The sequence below is a fragment of the Epinephelus moara genome, chromosome 5 (genome assembly GCF_006386435.1).
Source record: "Epinephelus moara isolate mb chromosome 5, YSFRI_EMoa_1.0, whole genome shotgun sequence".
Classification (NCBI taxonomy): domain Eukaryota; kingdom Metazoa; phylum Chordata; class Actinopteri; order Perciformes; family Serranidae; genus Epinephelus; species Epinephelus moara.
Genome location: NC_065510.1, coordinates 1474548 through 1498493, shown reverse-complemented (window position 1 = coordinate 1498493; position 23946 = coordinate 1474548). Strand labels below are relative to the sequence as shown.

Sequence of the window (23946 nt, the reverse complement as noted above, 5' to 3'; positions counted from 1 at the left end):
GCATCCTCCCATGACCCTCTACCACTGTGCCAAATTTCACATGGATTGACCAAGTCAGTGAGGAGAAAAACGTGGAACAGACACACACAGAGTTTTCGTCATTATATAGTAAGATAAGAATTGTAACCGCTTATCCTGTTAGGGGTCACGAGGGGCTGGAGCCTATCCCAGCTGTCATTGGGCGAGAGGCAGGGTACACCCTGGACAGGTCACCAGACTATCACAGGGCTGACACATAGAGACAGACAACCATTCACACTCACATTCACACCTACAGACAATTTAGAGTCACCAATCAACCTGCATGTCTTTGGACTGTGGGAGGAAGCTGGAGCACCTGGAGGAAACCCTCTTGCTGTGAGGCAACAATGCTAACCACTGCATCACTGTGCTGCCCCACAGATAATTCAGCTACCTGTAAAAACCTCCTGAATGTCTGGGGCCAGTTGCACAAAGCACCTTAAGTTTGCTCCTTAATTATGACACTTAAGGCTTACATGAAATACTTCGCCAATAACTGACTGGAAAGATCCTGTTACATAAAACCGCACAGCAATTATTAAATGTAAAGGGGCTGGAAGAGCGCAGTTTTAGAAAGTTCAGTGACCCAACTCCTGATGGTCACAATAATAAATTGACTTATGGTAAAATTTAAAGTGCAAAATCATTTGATGTCATTAAGCGTGTCCATCGGGTTCTCCTGGTCGCAAAACACTCTATTTTCTGGATGCCCTAATTTTTCTCATTTATCTCCATAAACTCAACAATGTTGCGGTAAAGATGGAGTCAGAGGTAATTAATGTTTTTGTCCTTACTTTGGTTACTGAGGTTCTTTGTTTTCTTTTAAAGCAGAGGAGGTATACTGTAACAAAAGTTCAAGTTCTCTGATCATTTAAAACTTGATTTGATTCTAAAGGTCAAAGGTCAGGTTAGCAGGAAGCGAAGTACAGACCTGGAGCCGTCGGGGAAGACCAGCACCCCGCAGCCATTGAAGAGGCCGTTCTCAAACTGTCCAGTGTAGCACGTCCCATCGCTGAAGGTCAGCTGACCCAGGCCATGACGCAGACCTGCAGCAGCAAAACACACATCTGAGTTAGGTTCTTGAAATCAGCTTCCTCTGCTTGGATTTAAACTCCATCTGTGTGATATGGAAACCCCATGGGACTCGTAAAATCTTCTTAACAGTGCCAGAGAGATAAAAAGCAAAAAGAAACACAAACTTGTTGAGAAGCAGTTTGAAATTCCAAAACAAAAACAGGCAAAAAAATGAAACAGGAGCTGCTGATGACGATTTGAATTAAAATAATGTCAGAAAGAAATACAAAAATAAAGAGTGAGCGGTTGTCTTGTGTGAGAAGGTAAATGTTTTGTTTTGACATTGTAAAGTAAATTTGTCACATTAAGAGCAAATATTTTAAATCACAGAGAAATACAGAACTATTATGTTTAACTGAGGATGTTTGTAAACCACAAAGTATGACACAAAGTTCTGCAAAAAACATCCACCTGTATTCAAATGACTGCAAATGTAGCAATACTACAGAGTATGGCTTTATATTGTGCGCACATGGGAGACAGTTTACAGTAGATTCATGTTTTCTTGGTTTCATTAATATGGTTATCTGTCCCTTACCTTAAATCAAGTTTTCTTGTTTACATCTTTTTATTTATTCTTAAAGCCACAGTGTGTAGGAATTTCTCCCATCTAATGTTGAAATCATATATTGCATTCAAACAGATAGCACACTCTAGCGCCTCACTGTTTCAAATGCGTATTGCAACAACGGTAGCCGCTGTGTACCAAACACCTATGATAACACTGATGAAACCATGTCATCCAATACTTCATGGAGTATTCATTCAGGCTCCTACACAGACACACGCGATGCGAGTACACAAACCCCCTCCTCACCATACAACACTTCAACTGGACAACAACGAACTACAACAGGTCGCGCGCCGGTGATGTCATAGGTGATAGAAACATGGGATTTTGACTGGCGGCAGAGCCTATCACACACAAAGTGCAAATAAAAAACAAATCAGTTGAGTCTTTCCCCTTCGGATGAAATGGCCAGTCAGGCTACATGCTACGGAGAGAGTTTAAGAGGTCCTGATCGCCTTCGGTACGACGAGAAAGTGAAAATGATAGGAGGTGTGTGCAGCTGCCAGCCTCTGTGTGGACGAATGACCCTGTCGATTTATTCATTCAATTCATGTCCTGTTGATTCATTACTTAACATTCATTAGAATTAACTTCTTGGCTTTGAACATCTCATGTTATTGTTGAGATCAACTGACTTTAGCTAGCTAGCTAACGTTAGCCAACTAACCTGTGATGAAGTGCCTGCCACAGACGTAACGTTAGGTGTAGTGACTGGCTGGATCCCACAGCTTTCCATCTTTACCCTGCCGTTTGATGGCTGTGAGCCACATATTTCTTCTTTCCCCATTCTTCACTCTATACAGGAGCAAAGATCGCAATTCTGTTTTTTTTTTTTTTTATTGTTTGCTATGCAGGGAACAACGCAGCAACTTTTCGGCATTATGAACTCCTAGCCGCGACTAGCGTCTCTCCCGGGTCGAGTTGAGAACTTGAGAACGGCAGTGAGCGACGTTGCGTTGAAGTCATCTATGCTGGCTGTGTTTACAACGTAGGACTGTTGGGGCGGGCGTAAATCGAAACAAACCAATCACGTCTTATCTTTTGACAACTGACAAGTGGCTCAACCTCTCACACCTCATCCTCTCCTCGCATCACTGCGCTGCTGACAGTGGCGCTGCCCTGTGATTACATTAGCCTAGCCTGCCTGTTGGGGAAAAAAATGACAGGCAGGCCCATCACAGCGTCCCTTTTTAAAACCTTTCTCCTTCAGCAGCTCTCTCCACCTGGGAAAGGCTACCCCAATGTTGACCCTCGTTTATTTAATTCGCCGGTCACGTTGCCTTTTTGATTCCCTTTTGCGCTTTCTTGGCGATGAGGATTCCATCTCTGTCCGTCTGATGCTGCATATGCATGATCCTGCATTATGCTCAAAGAGTGCGACTTTGTTATGCTGCAGTAGTGCCGGGGTAGTAGCGAAGCACCTCTTGCTCCTCTCCTTCAGCTTCTCAGTCACGCAGTGCTGGCCTGGCTCTCAATGAAAACGCTGAAGGCGGGGCTGTATGTCCCTTGCTGGCGGATGTATTTTCAAGATGGCGGAACGTTATGGAACCCCCCAAACGACTTACCCGCACAATGTACAAACAAATCCGAAATTCTCCTTTTACGAGAATAAATCAGATTATTGTTGGAGGTAATGATACACCAATGATGACATATTTATGAATGCAGACATCGATTTTTGCCAATAAACAACTGAAAACGCTACACAATGTCCCTTTAACATCATTTCCACTAAGGTTCATAACTCAATTCTCATAATAAAGTTTACGATTTAACTATAAAATATCCTGCAAAATAATAACCTTTTGTGGGATTCTTGACAAAAATGCAACTGTGATTACACTTAAAAAGGAATATTGGTCAATATAATATTAGCCAGTCTATCACTAACATGCGTTCGGCCAGTTTTATTTTTCATATTAGTTTATATTAGTTTTTTATACTATTGTAATTTTTGTGCTTTTTCATGTTATGTGTTTATGTATGGTTATTAATTAGCAACACAACATTAATCTCAATGACCATATTTTACCCATGTGCGTTGAAGGTAGTGTGTTGAAACTTCCAGAAGGTTAAGCACTTATCAAGTAAAAATAACTGAACAGAAACATGAACTCTGATAATACACGAGTCTATGTGGCCTTCTAAGATCCTCCAGTTTGTTCATGAATGGATGATATTTGAAAATATGTTTCCTTATTACAGACATCGCTTTAGACCAAGTCTCTCAAGGATACATGATAAATTAGAAAATTAAATATACTGCTCTCTGTATAACAAGCACTTCTGTGGTCCACAGCAGGGGCTGTTTCAGCAAAAGCTAAGGTATAGCAATATGACATGACGTCACAGAGCTACTGATGATGGAGTTTCAAAAATATGAACTTATATAAAACTTCACTTTGGTCTTTGACCTGTCAGAAGTACATACTATGCTATTGAAAACTGTTTCAAAGGACATGAAGCTGTTTCTCACATTCATAATACCTCATGTCTGCATGTAATGCACGACTTGGTGAGAGCAGTGAAAACATCGGACCTATTTCGGTGCATTTCAGCACCGCGGACAGCGAGCGGACGTTTAATTATCATTAGTCATGTGTTTAACTTCACAGAAAATAAAGAAAATAAATTAATTACAAGCTCATTTCTAGAAGATAACCAAGGGGTCCGGTGTATGAAACACAGTAAAACAAAGGCCAATTTGGTACAATACTGTATAGGCGAATTTATTGGAGTGTCTCCAGAGACCGAAAATACAAGCTTAACATGCCGACATGAAGAAAAAACCCCCCACATACAATCAGACAGGCTTCAAGACATCATTTAGACAGGCTGTCTACAGCAGCAGAGCAAAATGCTTTTACAACACACAGATAACTCACATAACTCATAACTCGCGGAGGAGCGAAGTGGCGAACAATTTGATTCAATAACACTCGTATTCACTGATGAGCATATTATTGACCTATTTAAGTGCAATACAATGAAAACAACCAGCCAGTGCGCCTCGGACTATCTAACATATCACATCTGATCACTTGCAACAAATATGAAGGACACTCACAAGTAAGATGACTACAGAACCTCTCTCTTTTTTTCCTCCCGATTACAAGGTATGCCAGCTGCCATACCTCGCCATACCTAAATGACGCTTATGGTCCACAGACATTTTTGTGTCCTGCACTTGGACCAGGACAGACAATAAACTGGAAACCAAAACAATCTTGTGAGAGGTCACAGTCCATCAATATTTCCAAAGCACCCTTGCTTCTATCCTTGAACACATGACAATTGTTGAGGTTAATGCCTCATACTAACATCATACCATCAACTATGTTCAGAGCTCCTGAGTGCGGCGATTTTTGGAGACTGCGCTACCAGTACCAGCGCGACTACATGCCTGACTTTATGCCCAATAAACAGCCCAGCTCCCAGGCCGTCCATCCCAGGAGCCGACTGCAACACGCCGGCCAGATTATGAAGGTCACTGCGTGTTACCCCTGAGCTTCACTGAGCTTGTCTATTAATTCCAGGAGGCATCACTTGGTTTCATCTTTGTTGGCTGAATTTTGTATAAAGTCTTAAGTTATTTACATACAACGTATCGTCCAACAAAAGTAGTTCTCGTGACAGGCCCAGATGGAGCATGGCGTGATATCTCTCCTGAATAACATGCTTCACAGCACAAATGTATCGGAACTTGTGATTTTTTTGCAGTGGGAAGTTAAGAGGAGGTTAAACCGGAAAACTTATTGGCTTGTTTGACAGGTTTCTCAGCCTATCACAGGCAGTTGTGGCTGTTAATGCTGGTTCGGCCCCTCTCTGTTGTACAAACTTCCTCCCTTGAGACAAATGAAAGTACACCCAAACAACAGGCTTCAAAAAGTCCCTTCGGAAATATGTGGGTGATATCACAGATGCTACGTCCGTGTTTTTCTACAGCTTGTGATGCACTTGGTTAGTGTGAAGATAAACATCCAGTAAGGTTCAGGCAAACTGGAGGTTTCATCTCAGCATGAATACCACATTAAAGATTTGCAGATCCCTACTGGAGGATGTGTGGCGTTGTTCTTGGGAATGCAGGAAAAAAACATGTTAGAAGGCAGGTGCATTATGATTATTATTCTCAAAATTTTGAGCTAGCACTTCACAAGATTTATAATTGGTGCTAAGAGAAAAAAGGTGAGCTGCTCTTTTTCATTTTTCACCTCTTTAATATGTTCCCACCGAGGTGAGAACTAATTTTCCTCCTCTAATTCTGCGACTAATTTCCAGGACCAAGAGGGAAGGCATACGGAGGAGACAGGGAGGGAAAGAAGTGAGCATTTCTCCTTGCCAATGTCTATTAGCAGGCCCAGCGGGATTTAGGAGAATAACTGGATGTGAGGCACAGTTGGACGCAGGCTGAGGAGGTCCTGGGTTCCTCGTAGCAGCTGTAAGCGAGGAATAGGATTTACTGTGAGCTTGCCAAGTGGCATGAAACTGGTGGAGAGGAGAGACGAGAAGAAGATCTGGTGGGGGGGATCCCTCGCAGCGGATTGGGATTTACAGGAGGGGAGGCAGGCTGCTTGGCGGGGGGTGAGGCAAGGGTGAGCCTAGTGAGTGTTGTCCCTTGCTCCCAGCTAATGGCAAAGTAAATTAGGCAGTCCATCTGTCAGGGCTGCTTAATGTGCTGCTCTCTGCCTAATCTCAGCAGGGTTTTCACGGGAGATTTGGAGAAGAGATTTGGAGAAGGCAGAAACTAAATCTGGAGCTCTGCATTCCATTTTCCACAAGTCCAACCTCCTCTGAAAAATCCTGCATCCATATGTGCAGATGTGTGTGTGTGTGTGTGTGTGTGTGTGTGTGTGTGTGTGTGTGTGCGCGCGCGCACAAACCGGACTCGATTAAGTATATATAGAAGAGGGCCAACAGGGGCTTAAATCCAACTCTTGAGCCTGCGGGAACCCTGACAAGCAACTGAGAGCCTGAGGCAGAAATTTCATGGACTACCCGCTGAAATATAACAATCTGTGGGGTGTCAGAGAGGCCACGGTCATCTGGCCACAAGCGCCAAGCGCATTGTCTTCCATCGAGCATTAGAGCAGCATTAAAGTATGAATGGTGTTCACTGAATATAATGAAATCAATTGGCAAAAGTGAAAGCGCTTTACAGACCACTAAGACAGTTTACTTTTTACTGAGGGGACAGATTATCAGTGGACTGCTGCATTCAGGGACAGTAATTTCCTCTCCGTCTCTTTGGATTTGATCCCACCAGACTCTAATCTGTCACTCAGCTCCTTTGTAACGCCTCCCCTCAATCTCGTGCCGGGTCAGGGTCTCTGGCTAATTACGGTTTAGCTGAATTTGTCCGGCTTTTATGTCAATCAATAGCGGTAATGCACAGATGTTAAATGACTGCATGGGCGAAGTACAGTAGCAAATGGCTTCTGGCTGTGCCTCGGCTGTTGTGGATGTACCCAACCTACTTCCTGTAACCTGATAGCCCCCGGGCCTGTCTTCAACCAGCGCGCCGCTGAATTATTCATGTGACACCGTAGACCTCTGTCCAACACACCACTACATGTTTGTGTGCAAACAGTGACTTTGCATGCATGGACTCCGAGACGTGACGCACCACACACATCAATCTGTGTTCATGACAACACCTCTAGACACACACACACACACACACACACACACACACACACACACACACACACACACACATATTACAGAGTCAGCAGTCTTAATTAAACTTGTTAGTGTTAAAATGACAAAAATGTGTGAACACATATTTGAAAATGCCAGAAAATATCAAGAAAAGGTGTGTTAAGTGCTGCAACAGATATTCCCTGGAGTGCTTTAGCTGTGTTTACACATGGAATTATACAAGGTGGGGAGAGAAGATTAATTAAAATGTTACTAACAACAGCCATCTAAACGGGATTCATGTCCAGATAGGGTCAAATTAATAATTCTCATGGTAAAAAGTCACTATTTCAACAATCCAGAAGCTACATCTCGAAGTTCAAGAAGAGAGATAGAGCCAAAAGCTTTGGGATGAAAAAACTTGTAAGCTGACTTTGACTTTATCACAGATATTTCATATCAGTAATGGCCCTATTTAAACAATCTACAGCATATGGTCTGAAGTGCATGTCGCAGGTGCATTTAGGGCGTGTGCGACCACTTCTGCTAATTATACGGGGCATAATCTGGGCACAAAGTAAGGCGCAAGGGGCTAAGGGGTTAGCCTGGAAATCCAGACCCAAATCTAGAAAGATTTAGGGTCTGGCAATGAGTAATGCAAATGGCCCAACTCGAGGGGCGGCACCAAGCATGCATTTGAAAATATCACTGCACGCAATTGGATAACACTACGACCAATCAGAACAATACACGGGGTGATGTATCCAGAGCTTAGCTACCAGCGGAGCTAACTGGTAGATTAGACTCTTGCTGTATCCGGTCGGCAAAACAGCAAAAACGTCCTTCTTGCAAAGGAAAGATTCGAGCACTGTTTTCTGTTCCTCTTTTAGAGAAAAAGCCAAGCCAACCCCGGCATGGGTAATGAGCATCATTACTGATTGCCAGAGAGACTCGCTGAGCAAATTCAAATTATGCTCTCACGAGAACTCTGGATTTCCAGGGTACTAAGGGGTTGTATTTAGTCCCTAAATTATGAATCAGTGTGTTTTGGCCGTAACATGATCATTATCCATTCCCTTTAAAGTTAGCTGCACTTGAACCTGACTAATATCTGCATAGTGGATTCAGCAAATTGTAGAGGCGAGAAGCGGTTTTCTGCTGAGAGGAATGCAGTAAGAGCAGTAATGTCTCTGCAGAAAATATTGTGGGCGTTTAAGCAGCAAAACTAAAACGTGTAGTCATAAACTTGACAGAGGAAACAGAACTAAATCTGTAGTTTCTGAAATAATCAGTGAAGTCACGCTGATCATTGTGCATAAATGTGCACAGCGTCTCTCAATGGGGAGTCAGGCAGCAGCTCTGCTACATCATTAATACTTTCCTTAAAACTGCTGTATTATTTCACCCATCTGCAACCAATCTACGCGTCCCTGTGTGTTTAATGCATCCTTTAAATAAATGGAACTACTTCGCCATTCTGACTTTAGACCAGGTTTTCATAGGTCAATGACGCAGTCGCTTTCTGCTGCCTCAGAATAGCAATCCATCAGCAATGCACCTGACCAAACCTCATTTTAAGACCTACACGCCCATGGGTGCACAGATGGGCGCAAGTACATTTGCTACTTACACAACATGGGTGCTCGCCATGAAAATGACAAGTGTGTCAGTGTGCAACTAGCAATTAAAGTTGTACTGCGCTGTGTGGCGCTCTGCGCCGGTTGTAAGACAGGGCCCAAAATCTTTGTCAGCAGATGGAGTTTGACAGCCTCCCATGGAACTGTATCAGCAGCTCTATAACTCGCTTGGTTGGTAGGTCCATTAATAATTTTTTCAGCCACAGTGTTGCTGCTGAAATTTAGCGCATGGAGGTCAAGTGCGGGTGTGTGTGTGTTCATGCAAATAGGCTTAAAGGGGAAACGCATGTTTGCATGTGCGTACAGGTACATGGTTGCAGCTATTGCAAATTTCACGCTTCTCTGTGTGCACTTGAGCTACTTTTTCAGTTTTTACGACAGTATGGACGAAAAGTCCCGAAAGAGCTCACAAAGAAAAGAAAATTTGAACATGTACAATTACAATTCTACATCTACAACAACATCAGGTCAAACTCCATCTGCTGATGAAGCTCATGTGATCACAAGCTCCAGATTAATGACTGCATTTTTTAATTTTTATACTGAATATGTAAGATATAAGGCCAACTACAGAGCTGCACCAGCGGACTAATTTCTCTTGACTTTGAAACAACTGTGCTAAAAAAAACAACCACTGCTGTGCACTAAAACCTGAGCCTATCACAGCATCACAGCAAAACCAGTTTAACAGTTTTTTGCTAACCATGCTGAGACCATATGTTTCTCCCCACTGTCTCACGCCTGCTCTGGTGCCAAACTTTTGTTCTTTGTTTAACCTTGCCCTAAAGGTTGTCTGAGTGTTTTTGTCAAACTGCAAATACTGGTTTTGGTAGTGTGATATCCTGTCTCAGCGGGCACACTGGCACCAGATGGTCTGTGTGTGCATGTGTGTGTGTGTGTAAGCATGTGAACATTTTCCTGTAGTTACTGACTTCAGTTTGACACCTCTCTCTGCTTTTTTTTTTGCCTATTAGATGCAAGCTGTGCGAGTGCAGGTTCATTTAAAGCCACCTAGTTTTGCTGTTGTGACTCACTTACAGAACACCCACTTTTCTTCTGACATGAAACCCCTCTGGTCGTTCCTCAAAAGCTGTGAGAGATAACTTTCTTTTTGAACATTTTTTATCATATTTTCTGACATCACCATTTTATCTTGATGGTTATCCGTGAGGGGGGACTCAAACCAAAATCAGCCCTTCATCAAAACTATGCAGGGAGCTGTGTTAAGACTAGTCCCATCGTTATCATATTGATAACATCCTACAACGTCAGGAATGTAGACTGGAGACACAGTGTCAGTCTCTGAACATATACTGCTGCAAGCATGATGGATGTGTTGCCTGCCTGATAAAACATGTGCAAAGCTGATTTTGAATCCTGCATTGTTTACATCCATGTTACCTCACTAGCATTCTTATTCTTCCATGTCTTTGCTGGCTCACTGCTGCATGTCGAGGTGCATTAAAGGTCCAGGAATATATCGGCAGAAATTGCATATAATATGTGTTTCCTTTAATGAACAGTATATTCACCTGAAAATAAGAGTCGTTGTGATTTATATCTACATAGGAAGCACGTCCTCATCTACAGAGATCGCCATGCTGCACCCCCATGTTTCTACAGTAGCCCAGAACAGATAAACCAAACACTGGCTCTAGATAGGGACGTTCATGTTTTTTGCGTTGGCCAACGTAGTTAGCAGCCCCTCTGCAATGAGCAGCCGGAAAAATACAGATTTTTTTTTATTATATATTATATTATATACGTTATTTTATTGCTTTAAATCACTGGGTCAGTTTGTTTTGGAGAGGAAGAGCGCTCTGAAGAGACTTTTGTCGATAACTAAAATCCCAAAATAGGGATGCACGATAAGTCAAGTCAAGTCAAATCAAAATTTATTTATATAGCACATTTAAAAACAACCCCTGAAAGACATGTCTGTCTCAACTAGAGGTGAAAGCAAGCGATAAGAGGTAGGTTTTTAAAAGAGATTTAAAGTGTTCCAAAGTTCGGGCTGCCCTTATATGGAATGGTAAAGTATTCCATAAATTTGGCGCCACAACGGAAAAGGCGCTGTCACCTTTGCTTTTAAGTTTAGTTCTGGGACAGGCCAGCAGCAGCTGGTTGCTTGATCTCAGTAGTTCTGGGACAGGCCAGCAGCAGCTGGTTGCTTGATCTCAGTGCTCTGGCTGTCGTGTGAAGCTTAACAATATCAATATCAGCTTCTCCTCGGTATCGGCCGAGATTAGCTAACATGCTGATAATATTGGTCTGTCATTGGTACCACCCAATATCGGCTTTACAGTGAACCATCAGAATCGCCCAACATGCTTTTTCTTATCTTGCACAATGAATGAATATTACCTTTATATTGGTAAGTATTTTATTTCATGTCTCCATCTGCTGTTAGGTCACGATAAGAGCATGCATGCATAATATGATGTTAATTCCACGACAGAAGAGACTTGATGATTACTAAGAAAAAGTGAAAAAAGTGGATATATCGTATTGTATTGGTTCTCGGCTGAATTAGTTATTATATATTGGCATAATCGGTCATCTGCAAAAAAACATCCAATATTATGCATCCCTACCCAATAAAATCTGGATCTTATGTTATCAGGTGCTGGGCTAGCGGCCCATTTTCGAAACCCATCGGCTGTATTCGGCGTCTGACTTCTGGCAGACGGCGATACAGCCTCTGGGGGCAGACCCCCGATTTTTTGGCATTCCAGTTTGATTTGGGCGGAGGAGGCGAATTTCCGTTTCCGACTTCCGTTTATATATAAGTAAATATGCTGAACCACTGCGATGGATTCAGAGTTTGCAGTGACGCCAATTATGTTCTGCCTCGTTAGTTCACCGCACGGAGCGTTTAACCTGGCAACAACTGCAGCCGGCTAAAACGTGATTGGTCAATATCATGCAGACTACAAACAGCCTACAACCGGAAATCAGGGCTCTTCCACTCTTCATCCGGAGGCAAGATCTCCGGGGTTTGCCTACAGACTCTACATTCTGTATATAGAGACTACTAGCGGCCCATCTGCAATGTGCCAGTGTCGGAGAAAGATAGATTCATAGCATGAAACTGCTTTATTCTGTGTTTTTACCGGTTTGAATCACCTGTTCTATTTGTTTTGGAGAGGAAGAGACCACTGTAGATAATTCAGCTTCTGAAGTTTCAGCTGGTTGCAATCTACAAACTTCACCACTAGACGCCTCTAAATCCTCCTAAATCTTACACACAGTTCCTTTAGCATCACTTGTAGATCAGTGGAATAATGTGGCAGGGTTGTGTACCACATCACCCAAGTGCATATACATTAGACAAACATAACACTGACCCACTCATAAAACAAACTGCTCCATAGCGCTACGGAAAAAAAACTCCACAGGTTATGTTTATATCAACTTAAGTGGAAGTGCAAAGGAGGTTTTAAGATTATGACTTAATTTTCTCTTTGGGAACCAACTGTTACTCCTTTTCCATAAAGACTTCACTTCTACCCCTTGATGTGACTGAAGAGACTTAAATAGGCCTCATATGGTAAACTGCTCCCCAGTGAGGGGCCAGATTAAAAGTGATTCAAAGCTGTGGACCGATATCTTTGGGAATGAATGACCTCGCCTAGATATTGTAGACCAGGGCCCCATTTGGGATCCAAGCCTCTATGGGGAGCTCACAGGCAGGTGCCTAGCAGCTGGGTCTGTACCCATGGGGAGAGACAGGGTTCAGCCTAAAGACGTATGCTGCTGTGTCGGCCTGCCACCCACGGGATGTAGCTTTTCTTGCACCTATGCACTATTAACTCACACTTAGCAGCATAGCACTTTATCATATCCGATCTTATTTTTTAACGTTCATTAAAAAAATCCTTTTAATTGTCTATGAACTGTTCCAAGGTCTTACCCCTACATATGTTAGCCTTACAGCACCACCCAGATCACTAGGATCCACCCACTGTGGCATGTTGGCTGTGCCCCATTTGTGCAAAACCAGAGATGGGGCTTTTCTACAGCAGCTCTTCCTGTGGTGTAAGGAAGTTACGATAGGCCCTAGAGCGCACTGTTGTGCATGTATTGTCTTCACATTAATAGAGACCTGACATTGGACATCATCAACATACATATTACACAACAATCATCATTACATATCTGACAAAAATAGCCTCCCAGAGGGCATTAGGCAGGCTGAGTCTATTGATGCTTTTAAGACGCACCTAAGGACCCCTTTTTATCCTCTGGCTCTTAATTGCTGTGACCTTTGATCACGCAGAGACTATGAATTGGCCTCTCTGTTACTGATAACTGATGTGATTCTGATAAGTCCTTGTTGGTCTTGTGACTGTGCAGGTGTACATAGAAAAACAGCATGACATGACAACTGCCCAAACTCAGTCCATTTACATGAGTATTATTTTAATCATTCAACGGACCCAAATGTGTTGAAATGGTAGGGTCACCTTGACAGTGCTAACATCTATTTAAACCCAGAAAGATATCCATACAAAGCGCCAAGCACATAGTCAAAGTAACCTTTTATCATGAAATGCCATTAAAGAGGACCTTATTGTCTGTCTTACATATAATGTCACAGTGGCGGATGTTAATATTAAAAATGGCTTCAAAATAGGGCTGGGCGATACAGACAGAAATTCATATCTCTGTATTTTCAGGCTGAATGGCAATACACGATATATATCTCGGTATTTTCTAAGAAATGGGCTACATGTTTTCAGCTGCAAGTCAAAGCCACATTTGAGATGTCACATGCACTTTTATAAAAACAGACTGTGATCAAAATAAAATACAAATGAAAAACATGTAAATGAAAATGATATAAAATAAATAGCAGGGCTGTTCGTTAACTTTCTGCACAAAGCGCTGGAACTACCGAGGTTTAAAACTACAACATGAGTATAAAAGTATTAAGTGGGCCTACCGTAAATCCATGTCATCTGAAACAATTAAATATCTTTGTAGGGGAAGTTACAGAGTTGTTTTCCATGGCGTTTCAAATCAATGTAGTGCTGGAAAATGACTTAAATATTTTTATTTATTTAGGTTATTAATCTTATGTATGCATATAGCATCACCAGAGATACTGAGGAAAGGAAGGAGCGAGAGATGTGAGAGGCGTTATGTAAAACGACTTGACCCTATATCGATATAAACGATATTGTTTAATTCTTGCCTGAAAATATGTCTGTATATCGTATAGTCGTTATATCATCCAGCCTTACTTCAAACCAAACCAAAGTTTTTAGAAGTAGTTAATCTCTGTGAGCAAAAACTTCAGGCTTCAGACTGCTCTGAATACTCTGCTTCTAATGGTTTATCTACTTTGATTACAAGCTGACGTCAGCTCATGGCGAATTTTATTTTATATGGTCATCTGCTCGAGGCACGCTACTGCAAGTATTCACTTGACATACACTGCTACATGTAGCTACATGCTAACGTCAGGGAAACCAACACATTGTGACTCCAACCTCATCATATATTGATGTTTGGTCATGGGTTTTCCACGTCCACATACGACGTGCAAGGTACCCTAGGTGCGTTGGTTGTTGACGTTCTGGGACACGGTGTCAATGTCTGCCTGTTACATGCATTGTCTTCTTTCAAAACACACTTCAGATTTAGCAAGAAATTTACAGTTTACATACAGTCTCTTTCAAAATAAACACACTATGTCAGGACAACAACACAAATTGATGTTTTTCTTCCTTCAACAACAAAAACACGTGTTTGGGTTTAGGAATGAAGAATAGGGTTTGGCTTTAGAATCTTACAGGACACGAACACTGCTCTCTAGGGTGAAAGTCCGTTTCTGTTGGACCCATTCACCACCCCTCCTGCTTGCCCCAGTTGAAATTTCACCGCCTTAACTTTTGTCCTCGTCCCACCGCATTTCCCCCGATACCTCCGAGCGCCGTTAAACTATAACGGCAACCAGCAGCATATCATACTGACGTTAAAGGACGCCGCAAGTCACTGCCCAAGTGCCGGATTTCGACGACTTCGGAGTGAGACCGGGCTTGGGATTTTGGATCATATTCCTGCTGGAACATGTTTGATTTTTTTCAATAGCCTTTATTAGTGATTTTTCATGGTATAAAGTGCTGCTATTCTCTGTCACAGACAGTTCCTATCTGTAATAGAGTGTGCAGTAAACCCGGAACTCCGTTAGCGCTTTTAGCACTTCCGGTTCTCTCGTCTAAAAGTCAATACGTTTTTTGAATGGGATTTTGGTAAAATGCCTCAAATAAGGTCTGTGGTTAATAAAAGCTTTAGCGAGTTTCAGGTTTTGTTCTACGACATAAAACATGTCAGTAAATCCCCTACTTGTGAATTTTGAAGCTTTTACGTGTCCTAAAAAAGGCGGTTGCTAACAAGTTGCTCAATACGACTACAAACCCTGTCGGGGACATTAAACGTCATCACCCCCGAACAGGCGAGAGTGCTGGCAGTCCGCCATTACAGCTTCTTATTTAGCTTAAACAGTCCGATTTCCCCATTATACAATGTTTTTAAAATAAAGCGGCCGAAATCAGTTGAAAGCTTAGTGGCGGTGACGTCAAGAGTCATGCGACCGTGGAGTAGTCATGTAGTCCGTTAAAGCCTAACGTTAGCTTTTTACTTCTGGCGATCGCATTTAAGCTTCAAATGCGGTATGAAAGGTGTTCATATGTGAAGATTATCTCGCTGAACAAAACCTGTAAGTATCATAAACTTGTGTTAGCCACAGAGCTTATTTTCTGACATAATCCAAAACGCAATGCAAAAATCACATTCACTTTCTCTTCCGGGAACCAGCGCGATGCTAAACTTCCGGGTTTTGACGTCAGCCCTGGCACACTCTATGACAGTTCAGAAATGCCAAGATATGTAAAACCCATAAACACTGACCAATCAGAGCAGACTTGGCTTTTGTAGCGGGAGGGTTTAAAGAGACAAGCGCTACAACGGAGTGTTTCAGACAGAGCTGTTCTGGCACTGACAGTATGAGGAAAATGAAGTGCTTTTTGAACACTGACCCATGTAAACACATTGTAGTAGAAACCCAAAATACAAGTATGAATTGTAGGTCCCCTTAAAGCTGTATACATGTCCCAGCTGTTGTCTGTTAATGCAAATAAACTCTGAGCACTCCAGATATGTTACTGTGATTATGCGTACTTCCCTTAAGAGCATTATTACATGAAGCAAATACAAATATTGTGTTTAGACAGGCGCTGCTTTACATGCATTGTTGTGTTAATCACATAATAACTACACTTGTGCTGCGCATGCAAATGTAGGCCGTGATGGAGGATGGATGAATGAGAGCGAGCAGGTCAGCCTTGCCTTCTTTCCATTCGCCATGGTACTCCTCGCCATTGGAGTAGCTGAAGGAACCTCGTGTCAGGGTCATGGGTCCTGCTGGCACACACGATAACAACACACAAAAACCATCATCAGGACCCGGAGCTGATCACCTGTGGCTCTGACACTGTGACACACACGCACAGAGCCGAGAGTTCATCTAATACTGCGCCAACCTTTCAGCCCACCATGGGTTAATTGCTAGGTTTTGAACACGGCTGTGTGTTTGCAGCATTAATCATGCCCAGATTATGCAGCCAGTCACGGAAACTACATACAAAAGCCTCAACAACCCTACTTTTCACTGCACTAACTCCCAGGGAAGTCATGAGACACTGTATGGCTACAAGTATGTGGACACCCCAACTTTAAGAAACGTGTGAGTGTAGAACATCTCATTCCTAAACAAGAGCATTAATGTGCTGCTGTGACAGCCTCCACTGTTCTGGTTTCAGGCTTGCCACATGATTTTGGATCCCGGCTGCAGGGATTTTCTTGTGTGCAGGCACAAGAGCATTAGTGAGGTCCAACACTGATATGGGGCAAAAAAAAGAGCTTGGCTCACAGTTGAAATCAGTCACAGTGAGAAAATGTTGAAGCTGAAATTGAAAATGTTTTTGTTTGACCAAAAGTCTAAAAACCAAAGAGATAATGTTACTGTGATTTAAAACACAGTAGATCAGAAAACCCTCAGATTTGAGAAGCTGGAAGCAGCAAACTTTTGGCATTTTTGTTTTCGATTATGAAATTGTTGACTTTAATTTTCTGCCAATCGACTCATCAGCTGTTGGATGGGGTTGAAGTCAGGCTGACGCTGACCAGCTCTCCTGTGTGTCCTTTGAGACAGATGGGCTCCAGGTCCAGTTCTCTCTCTCTGCTCCACTTAGTCCAATGAACCCACTTGCTTGATTCTGTCCTCAAGGGAGAGCCGCTGCTCAGCGACAGCTGACAGGCAAAGACCACGGGGATACACAGCATGCACATCAGCATATTTTCACATGTAACTCAGTGAATTAAAGGTTTATTTCGACTAAACTAGAGCTGGTGATTGTTGGACCAGTGACTAACAAGACTAAGGCTGCTTTCAGAACTAGAGTCGTCTCCTTTGGTCTGAATCAGAGACTTATTTTGTTCCAAAGTTGTATAATTGCCTAGAGTTGGTTTTTTTTGGTGAGTTTTATTTTGTTTCTGTCAAGATTTCGGATTACATTCCTGCTGGAACATGTTTGATTTTTTAAATCACTTTTATTGGTCATTTTTTATGGCTATTCTCCGTCACAGACATTTCTTATCTGTAATAACGGTGCAGAAATCCCAAGATATGTAAGATTCAGAAACGCTGACCAATCAGAGCAGAGTGGGCTTTTGCTACTTACATATTTTCTAAGTATTTAGCTTCACACGACCCATTTAGATTTAACAACTGGATTTAGATTTCGTATTTAAATTTATCATTAAACATTCATAATGTTTCTTGTTTTTTTAATACATATAATCATATTGGGCTGGAGCCTGTCCCAGCTGACACTGGGCGAGATCTGGACAGGTCACCAGACTATCACAGGGCTGACACACAGAGACAGACAACCATTCACACTCACATTCACACCTACGGACAATTTAGAGTCACCAATTAACCTGCATGTCTTTGGACTGTGGGGGGAAGCTGGAGCACCTGGAGGAAACCCACGCTGACACAGGGAGAATATGGACTCTCCCCCACTCTCTTGCTATGCTAACCACTGTGCCACTGTGCTGCCTAAGAAAGTAATAACTGAGTGACAGATAGTACTAGTTAGAAAGTACTTATTCAATTAAATATTTTTTATAGTTTATGTAAAGTAAAAATATAATTTTATTGTAGAATAGATTTATACTGAGTCTCTATTTACAAAAAAACAAACAAACAAAAAAAGAAACCATGATGTAGATGGGTTTGCCTTTACTACAGCACTTTTTTAATTAAACATGAGTGCATTTAGCACTGTTGCCTCACAGCAAGAGGGTTCCAGGTTCGAACCCTGGGTGGGGGAGCTCTTCTGTGCGGAGTTTGCATGTTCTCCTGGGTTTCCTCCAGGTGCTCCAGCTTCCTCCCACAGTCCAAAGACATGCAGGTTAATTGGTGACTCTAAATTGTCCGTAGGTGTGAATGTGAGTGTGAATGTTTGTCTGTCTCTGTGTGTCAGCCCTGTGATACCCCACCTCTCGCCCAGTGTCAGCTGGGATAGGCTCCATCCCCTCCGCGACCCCCAACAGGATAAGCAGTTACAGAAAACTAATGAATCCTCTTTGAGCATGGGTGTATTTCTAAGGTGGCAATCTGAATAAGTTACAAGAGCCTGTTCTCTGGGCCTGCTCTCTCTAAGGGCCCCCTGTCCCATGGGCCACAGTGTGACCACACAGCCTGCACTGACTATATTTACGCACCTGAGTAGCACGTACTGTAATAGGACAGAAAGAGTATGAAAATACGCTTTTAAAAGTGCTGGGATCCCTCGCCTGTTTGCCATGTGCCCTGCATGACCTATTGGGGATCCAGCGGTGGTGTGGCAGCAACACACTGACACAGCACAGATGTTTTTATCCACTGAGGCTTCTTATTTGTCTCCTGTCTATTGTTGCTGTTTTGTTCCAGTTTTACTCAAATCCATTGTCATCTCAGCCAGCTCTGTTTACTGTGGTCCTGTGGGGGCTATCCTCTCCTCTCTATTGTCTCAAAATGACGTTACAGACAAACTGCCGCCGACAGCAGCATCAGAGAAACATTTAGGCTCCTCACAAAGAGAGAGGAAACATCTAAGGCCCGTTTATTAGGCTGAATAATTGCTCAAATGCCACCAGGCACGCTGTCATATTAGACGGGAGGAGGAGTGTGTATCCCTCCATCTAATGTTGCCACAGTAACGGCGCCCTAATCCCTTTCATCCTGCCGGCATGACGCTGTCAGCCTCCGAAACACACACACACACGCACATCGAGCTGGCCTGGAGAAGTAAAAGAAACGCTTTACCTGTTTTATTAAAGCGCAACTCAGTCCTTTCTCTCTACATCACTGAAAACAACGCGGCAGTTGGAGGATTTCTGCTCCTCTCAGCGATTATTTCGCCTTTTCCGTGTAGCTGCTAGCTCCCTGGCAGAGCTGCCTCAGCGTCTCCGCAAGGCGCCGCGCTCTGATTGGCTGCCATTCCTCCACCTCGACTCAACGCGTCCTCCTATTGGCTGCTGTCCCCCGCTGTCCAGCCCTCCGCGGGAGACATCTTTGTCGAGGGCAACGGGTTCAACGACTTAATTAGCCGGAGTGCTCCTCCGTTAAAGCGTTTGCCCTTGCCTTTTTTATGCGCTGCCCACCGTCTCTGTAGGATTATAAAGCGGCAGCGAGGCTCCTCTTAATGACACGGTGTCATTTCATGTTTCAATTTGGTGATTAGACCCGCGTTTTGGCGAGTTTTATGGAACTTGATTTATTGTTCTCCCACATGCGCTAACACAGCTGCATGAGGTGGTGAGGGTTTGTTCAATGAGGTGATATGGATTCAACGCCAATAAGGTTTTAATTCAGTAAAAAGCTAAGAAGGAAATAAAAGAATCAAGGTGACCCAAATGAAACAAAACTCTGCCGCCCTGATTTGGTTTCTCAAGAGGAAACCAGGGGATTAAGCAACACACTAATTTTGATAAGGCCAACATTGAACCTAATGTTAATCATTGTATATCAATAATAGCAGCTCCTACACTAATCAAACAGCTTATTAATCAAGCATTTTATAATTAGTGTAGGAGCTGCTATTATTGATATACAATGATTAACATTAGGTTCAATGTTGGCCCCTGCTTATTAATAGACCTTATCACAATTAGTGTCAAGCCTTTTATAATTATATATAATGGTGCAATTCATATGTTGGTTTGGGAGCCAGTAAGATTTCACTGCTCCTCTTTCACTGACTGCTCGATTGATTCTATACAGCAGTGGTTTTTAAACTTTTTCTGACCAAGGCACACCTGTATATCAGTGCACAATAACCTCTGTTACACCCCAGCCTTGGGAGGGGTGGACAAAACTCCATTGCTGACCCAAAACAACCACATAAGACATCTTTAAAACACTCAAATCCACAGGGATTTATTAACAATAACTACGCAAACAAGACAACAAAAATCCCAGGCTGAGAGGCAGCAGGACCAGCAGTCCCCACGCCAGTTACCTCTCTCCTTTGTTGCTGGCACAGGAGCTTTTAAGCGCCTCCTCTAGCCAGGTGCGCTGCACCTCGTTAAGTGATGCAGCACACCTGGGCAGATCAATGGAGGGAAAAGGGACAGCAGCACAGAATATACACAGCCATAACAGCCTCTTTGGGGTGTGTTGTCACTCTTATCACAACACATATGTTTGTTTTTATTTATTAATATCAAATAACAATTGACTACCAATTATTACTCGTGAAATATTTAACAAAATGATTTAATAATGTGAGATACACACAGTTATAATTCCCGTGCATACGTTCCCTGTGAAGGTTTTTTTTAGTTACGGTCATATTTTTTTTTAGGCAGGGTTTGCCTCTTTATTAGGGAATGGGTGTGCACAACATTCTGATACAGTCAATAAAAATAGCATTCATAACATTTTGTATAGGCCCAGTTTAACACTGCAATTATAATGTGTGGTTATCACAAAATCCCACGGCACGCGTGTCACACCATTTTAGAACCACTGGTGTAGACAAACAATCAAAGAGGCACCATGTGAGGTGTAAACACTAATTTCCAACATGGTCCCTGATGTTATGAAATCAGGGCACACATGCATGCACAGAATCCCCTGGTTGGTTTATTAAAACATTCAAATCAATGTATAAAATATAACATAGGCTATTAAACTTTAAAAGGGAAGAAACAATTAAGCCCTGGATTTATTCCCATTTGTTATCCCAGGTGTTTTTCACTGTGCACCAACCTTTATCAAGGTGGAGACAGGCATTTAAAGTCTGACATAAGAAATATTAAAATATCACAAAGCAGATAAGGTACAAAGTATCACTCATACATGCAAGGGCGGAGTGACATGGTTCTTAAGAAACAAAATTATGTTTTTATGATGGACTAAATTTGCTAATATCAAATCAATGGGAACACTTCGGGTGTTTTCCAGTACATTTTTATGGTATTGTTTATGTGTGAGCTCTGTGCTGTTTTGCATGTGTTTCCCGTCACAAGTTTTATCCCTGACAGCCATTGCAAGCTAGTTATGAGTATGCTGTTGTCAGTGCATTGATCTATGATATTAATGTCTTTTTAAAAACAAAAACATTACATAAAAAGTGTATTTTGACTGCGTTTGCGCCTTTGGACATACGCAGGGCCAATGCTTCAACTGAGGATAGTGAGATCATGTGTTTTAGCAAAATGGGAGTTTACAAACTCATTTTTGTTTCATTCCAGAATTTAAAAACCCAGCAGTTTGCACCGGGATTCAGTGTTCCCCCACCAGAATTTTATTCCGAGCAGCATGGAGAAGATGTTGAAGAGGCATTAAAGGAACAGGGAGTAAGATTTAGGGGGACACTGTTCATTGTTGAGGAGGTTTTTACTGCAGCCGAATTATCCACAAAGGTTTCTCCCTCTCCAAAACAAATGGATCAGGTGTCTCATTTATGAAACAGTGTGTGGGATCCATACTAAAAATGTACGTACGGACAAAAGCTACAGATGGCGTGCACAAAAAATACTCAACAATTTCTACAATCAGGCTTCCACCTCACCATCTGCGTCCCCAATTTCTCGTCTCCAAAATGTTCATAAGCATGGGTCAAAGTTTCTCCCATCAAGTCTGTTTTTATACATCACAACCTTTGCGTGTGAAGTGGAGTATGTCTCGTTCAGGCCTCGTTTTGTGCGTGCAATGCTTATGAATGAGACCCCAGATGATTTGAACTGGTTAACACAGTGAAGAAAGACGGTTCACATCACAAATCAGGGTTTTTCCGACGCAGTTTGGCACATCGTAGACGGGCGGTTTGCCCACCACCTACTAATATGTGCTCACCTTTTTTAGCTTAAGCTTAAGATCCAGATGTTTAGGAGGTTTTTGCTGTGATCCGAACTATCCGCAGAGGTGTCTTCCTCTCCAAAACAAATGGACCAGGTGGTTTAAACCAGTAAAAATAATGAATTAAGCAGTTTCATGCTACAAATCAGTGTTTTTCCAATGCAGCTTGTCACAGATTGGCTTCTAACTACAATGGCCAACGCAAAAACTCAAAAACAAAAATACAAAAAGCCCTATCTGAAGCCAGTGTTTGCTTTGTCCATTCTGGTCCACTGTAGGAACATGGCGGCGAAATGGCAATCTCCGTAAATGAGGACACACATCCCAGATGTAAACAGCTCATTCTAAGGTAGGAAAACACAACAATTCTTATTTTCAGGTGATTATACACTAAAGAAAATGTACTTATGATATTATATTCTTCCACAGAACCTTTAAGATCTTAATATTGAGGAACAAAATGGTGACAGTAAAGGTCTGTAATTTCCAAATCATAGCCTAGCTACTGCTAAAGGCTGGTGTAAAACAGTAGTGTTGTATTTATAAGCAGGAGTTCTTGGTTTCAATTAAAATGTCTTTGAAAGAAACGCTCCATAATCTTGCAGAAGACATAAGAAATTAACAATTAAATGAAACTCAAATACTTCAATTTTCTTTTCAGTTTCGGGGCTGGGCTGATGTGGGAACTATATATATATATATATATATATATATNTGCACGGAGCATTGGAACAAAAACAATTTCCCCCCGGGGATTAATAAAGTAATCTGAATCTGAATCTGAACTTGATTTCAGTATTTGTGGGTACAGCCCTGGATGTGGAGTTATGAAAAATGTCAGTTATGGTGAATTCTATGCGGAAGCCAGCCATGGAAAACACACTCAAGATGGAATGGATGGGTGGACATGGCTGAATAGTTGAGTGTTTATTAATTTGATTATTTACTCAGGAAATGCAACATAATCCCTTAAAAAGAGAACTTGTAGTAATCCTTTAATTGGCTTAATAGGAATATTAGTCTATATGAATATTAGTGATATAGCCTAACTGGTGTTTGCTGGTACACACACTGTGAGTCTCTCGGGGACATTCTGGGGATTTTTGGACAGGGTCACTACAGTCACACCAAAGAGCTGTAGGGTATTTTGTCAATAAAATGACACTCAGGCGATTTTTTGACAATAAAGCTTCTTTGTGTATACATAGTCTTTACAATCCAGGCTCCACTTCATTTACTACCGCGCTGAGAGGTGCTCTGTAACATGTCTGTTAATTTAAACAATGCAGTGTCTTTATGCGCATTTTAAATCCCCGGCGCACCCGCGCCCTTTGACACACATAGCTTTAAGCCATGGCAAATTTGGAGCACAGGCGCCATGTGCTGTACCCTACACAACATTAAAACAGACAAACATCCCATTAAGCGACCAATGACAGCACATCCTCGCGCAGAGATGCTGCTGGGAGGGGTGGAGGGGAGGAGGGGGCGCTTTTGGTGGGTGGGACAAATGAGCGCTATAGAAAGGGGGATGCTGCAGCCCCGTCCCCCTCATATCTCACTCCACCCAGCCCTAGAATAAAAAC

The 23946-nt window shown here is 42.3% G+C and overlaps 1 protein-coding gene across 2 annotated transcripts in view; it reads right to left on the bottom strand.

Moving 5' to 3' along the window:
- Positions 1 to 19481, bottom strand: part of morn4 (MORN repeat containing 4) — a 33207-nt gene extending 13726 nt beyond the window's left edge. The window contains exons 1-3 of one of the 2 annotated variants that reach the window (XM_050045499.1): positions 19322 to 19481; positions 16294 to 16368; positions 953 to 1067 (exon numbers count right to left, since the gene is read on the bottom strand). In XM_050045499.1, coding sequence (XP_049901456.1) covers positions 953 to 1067; positions 16294 to 16360 — 182 coding nt within the window. In that variant the 5' untranslated portion in view covers positions 16361 to 16368; positions 19322 to 19481. The remainder of the gene's footprint in view (positions 1 to 952; positions 1068 to 16293; positions 16369 to 19321) is intronic. The other variant, XM_050045500.1, reaches the window with a different exon arrangement.
- Positions 19482 to 23946: the final 4465 nt, after the last annotated feature.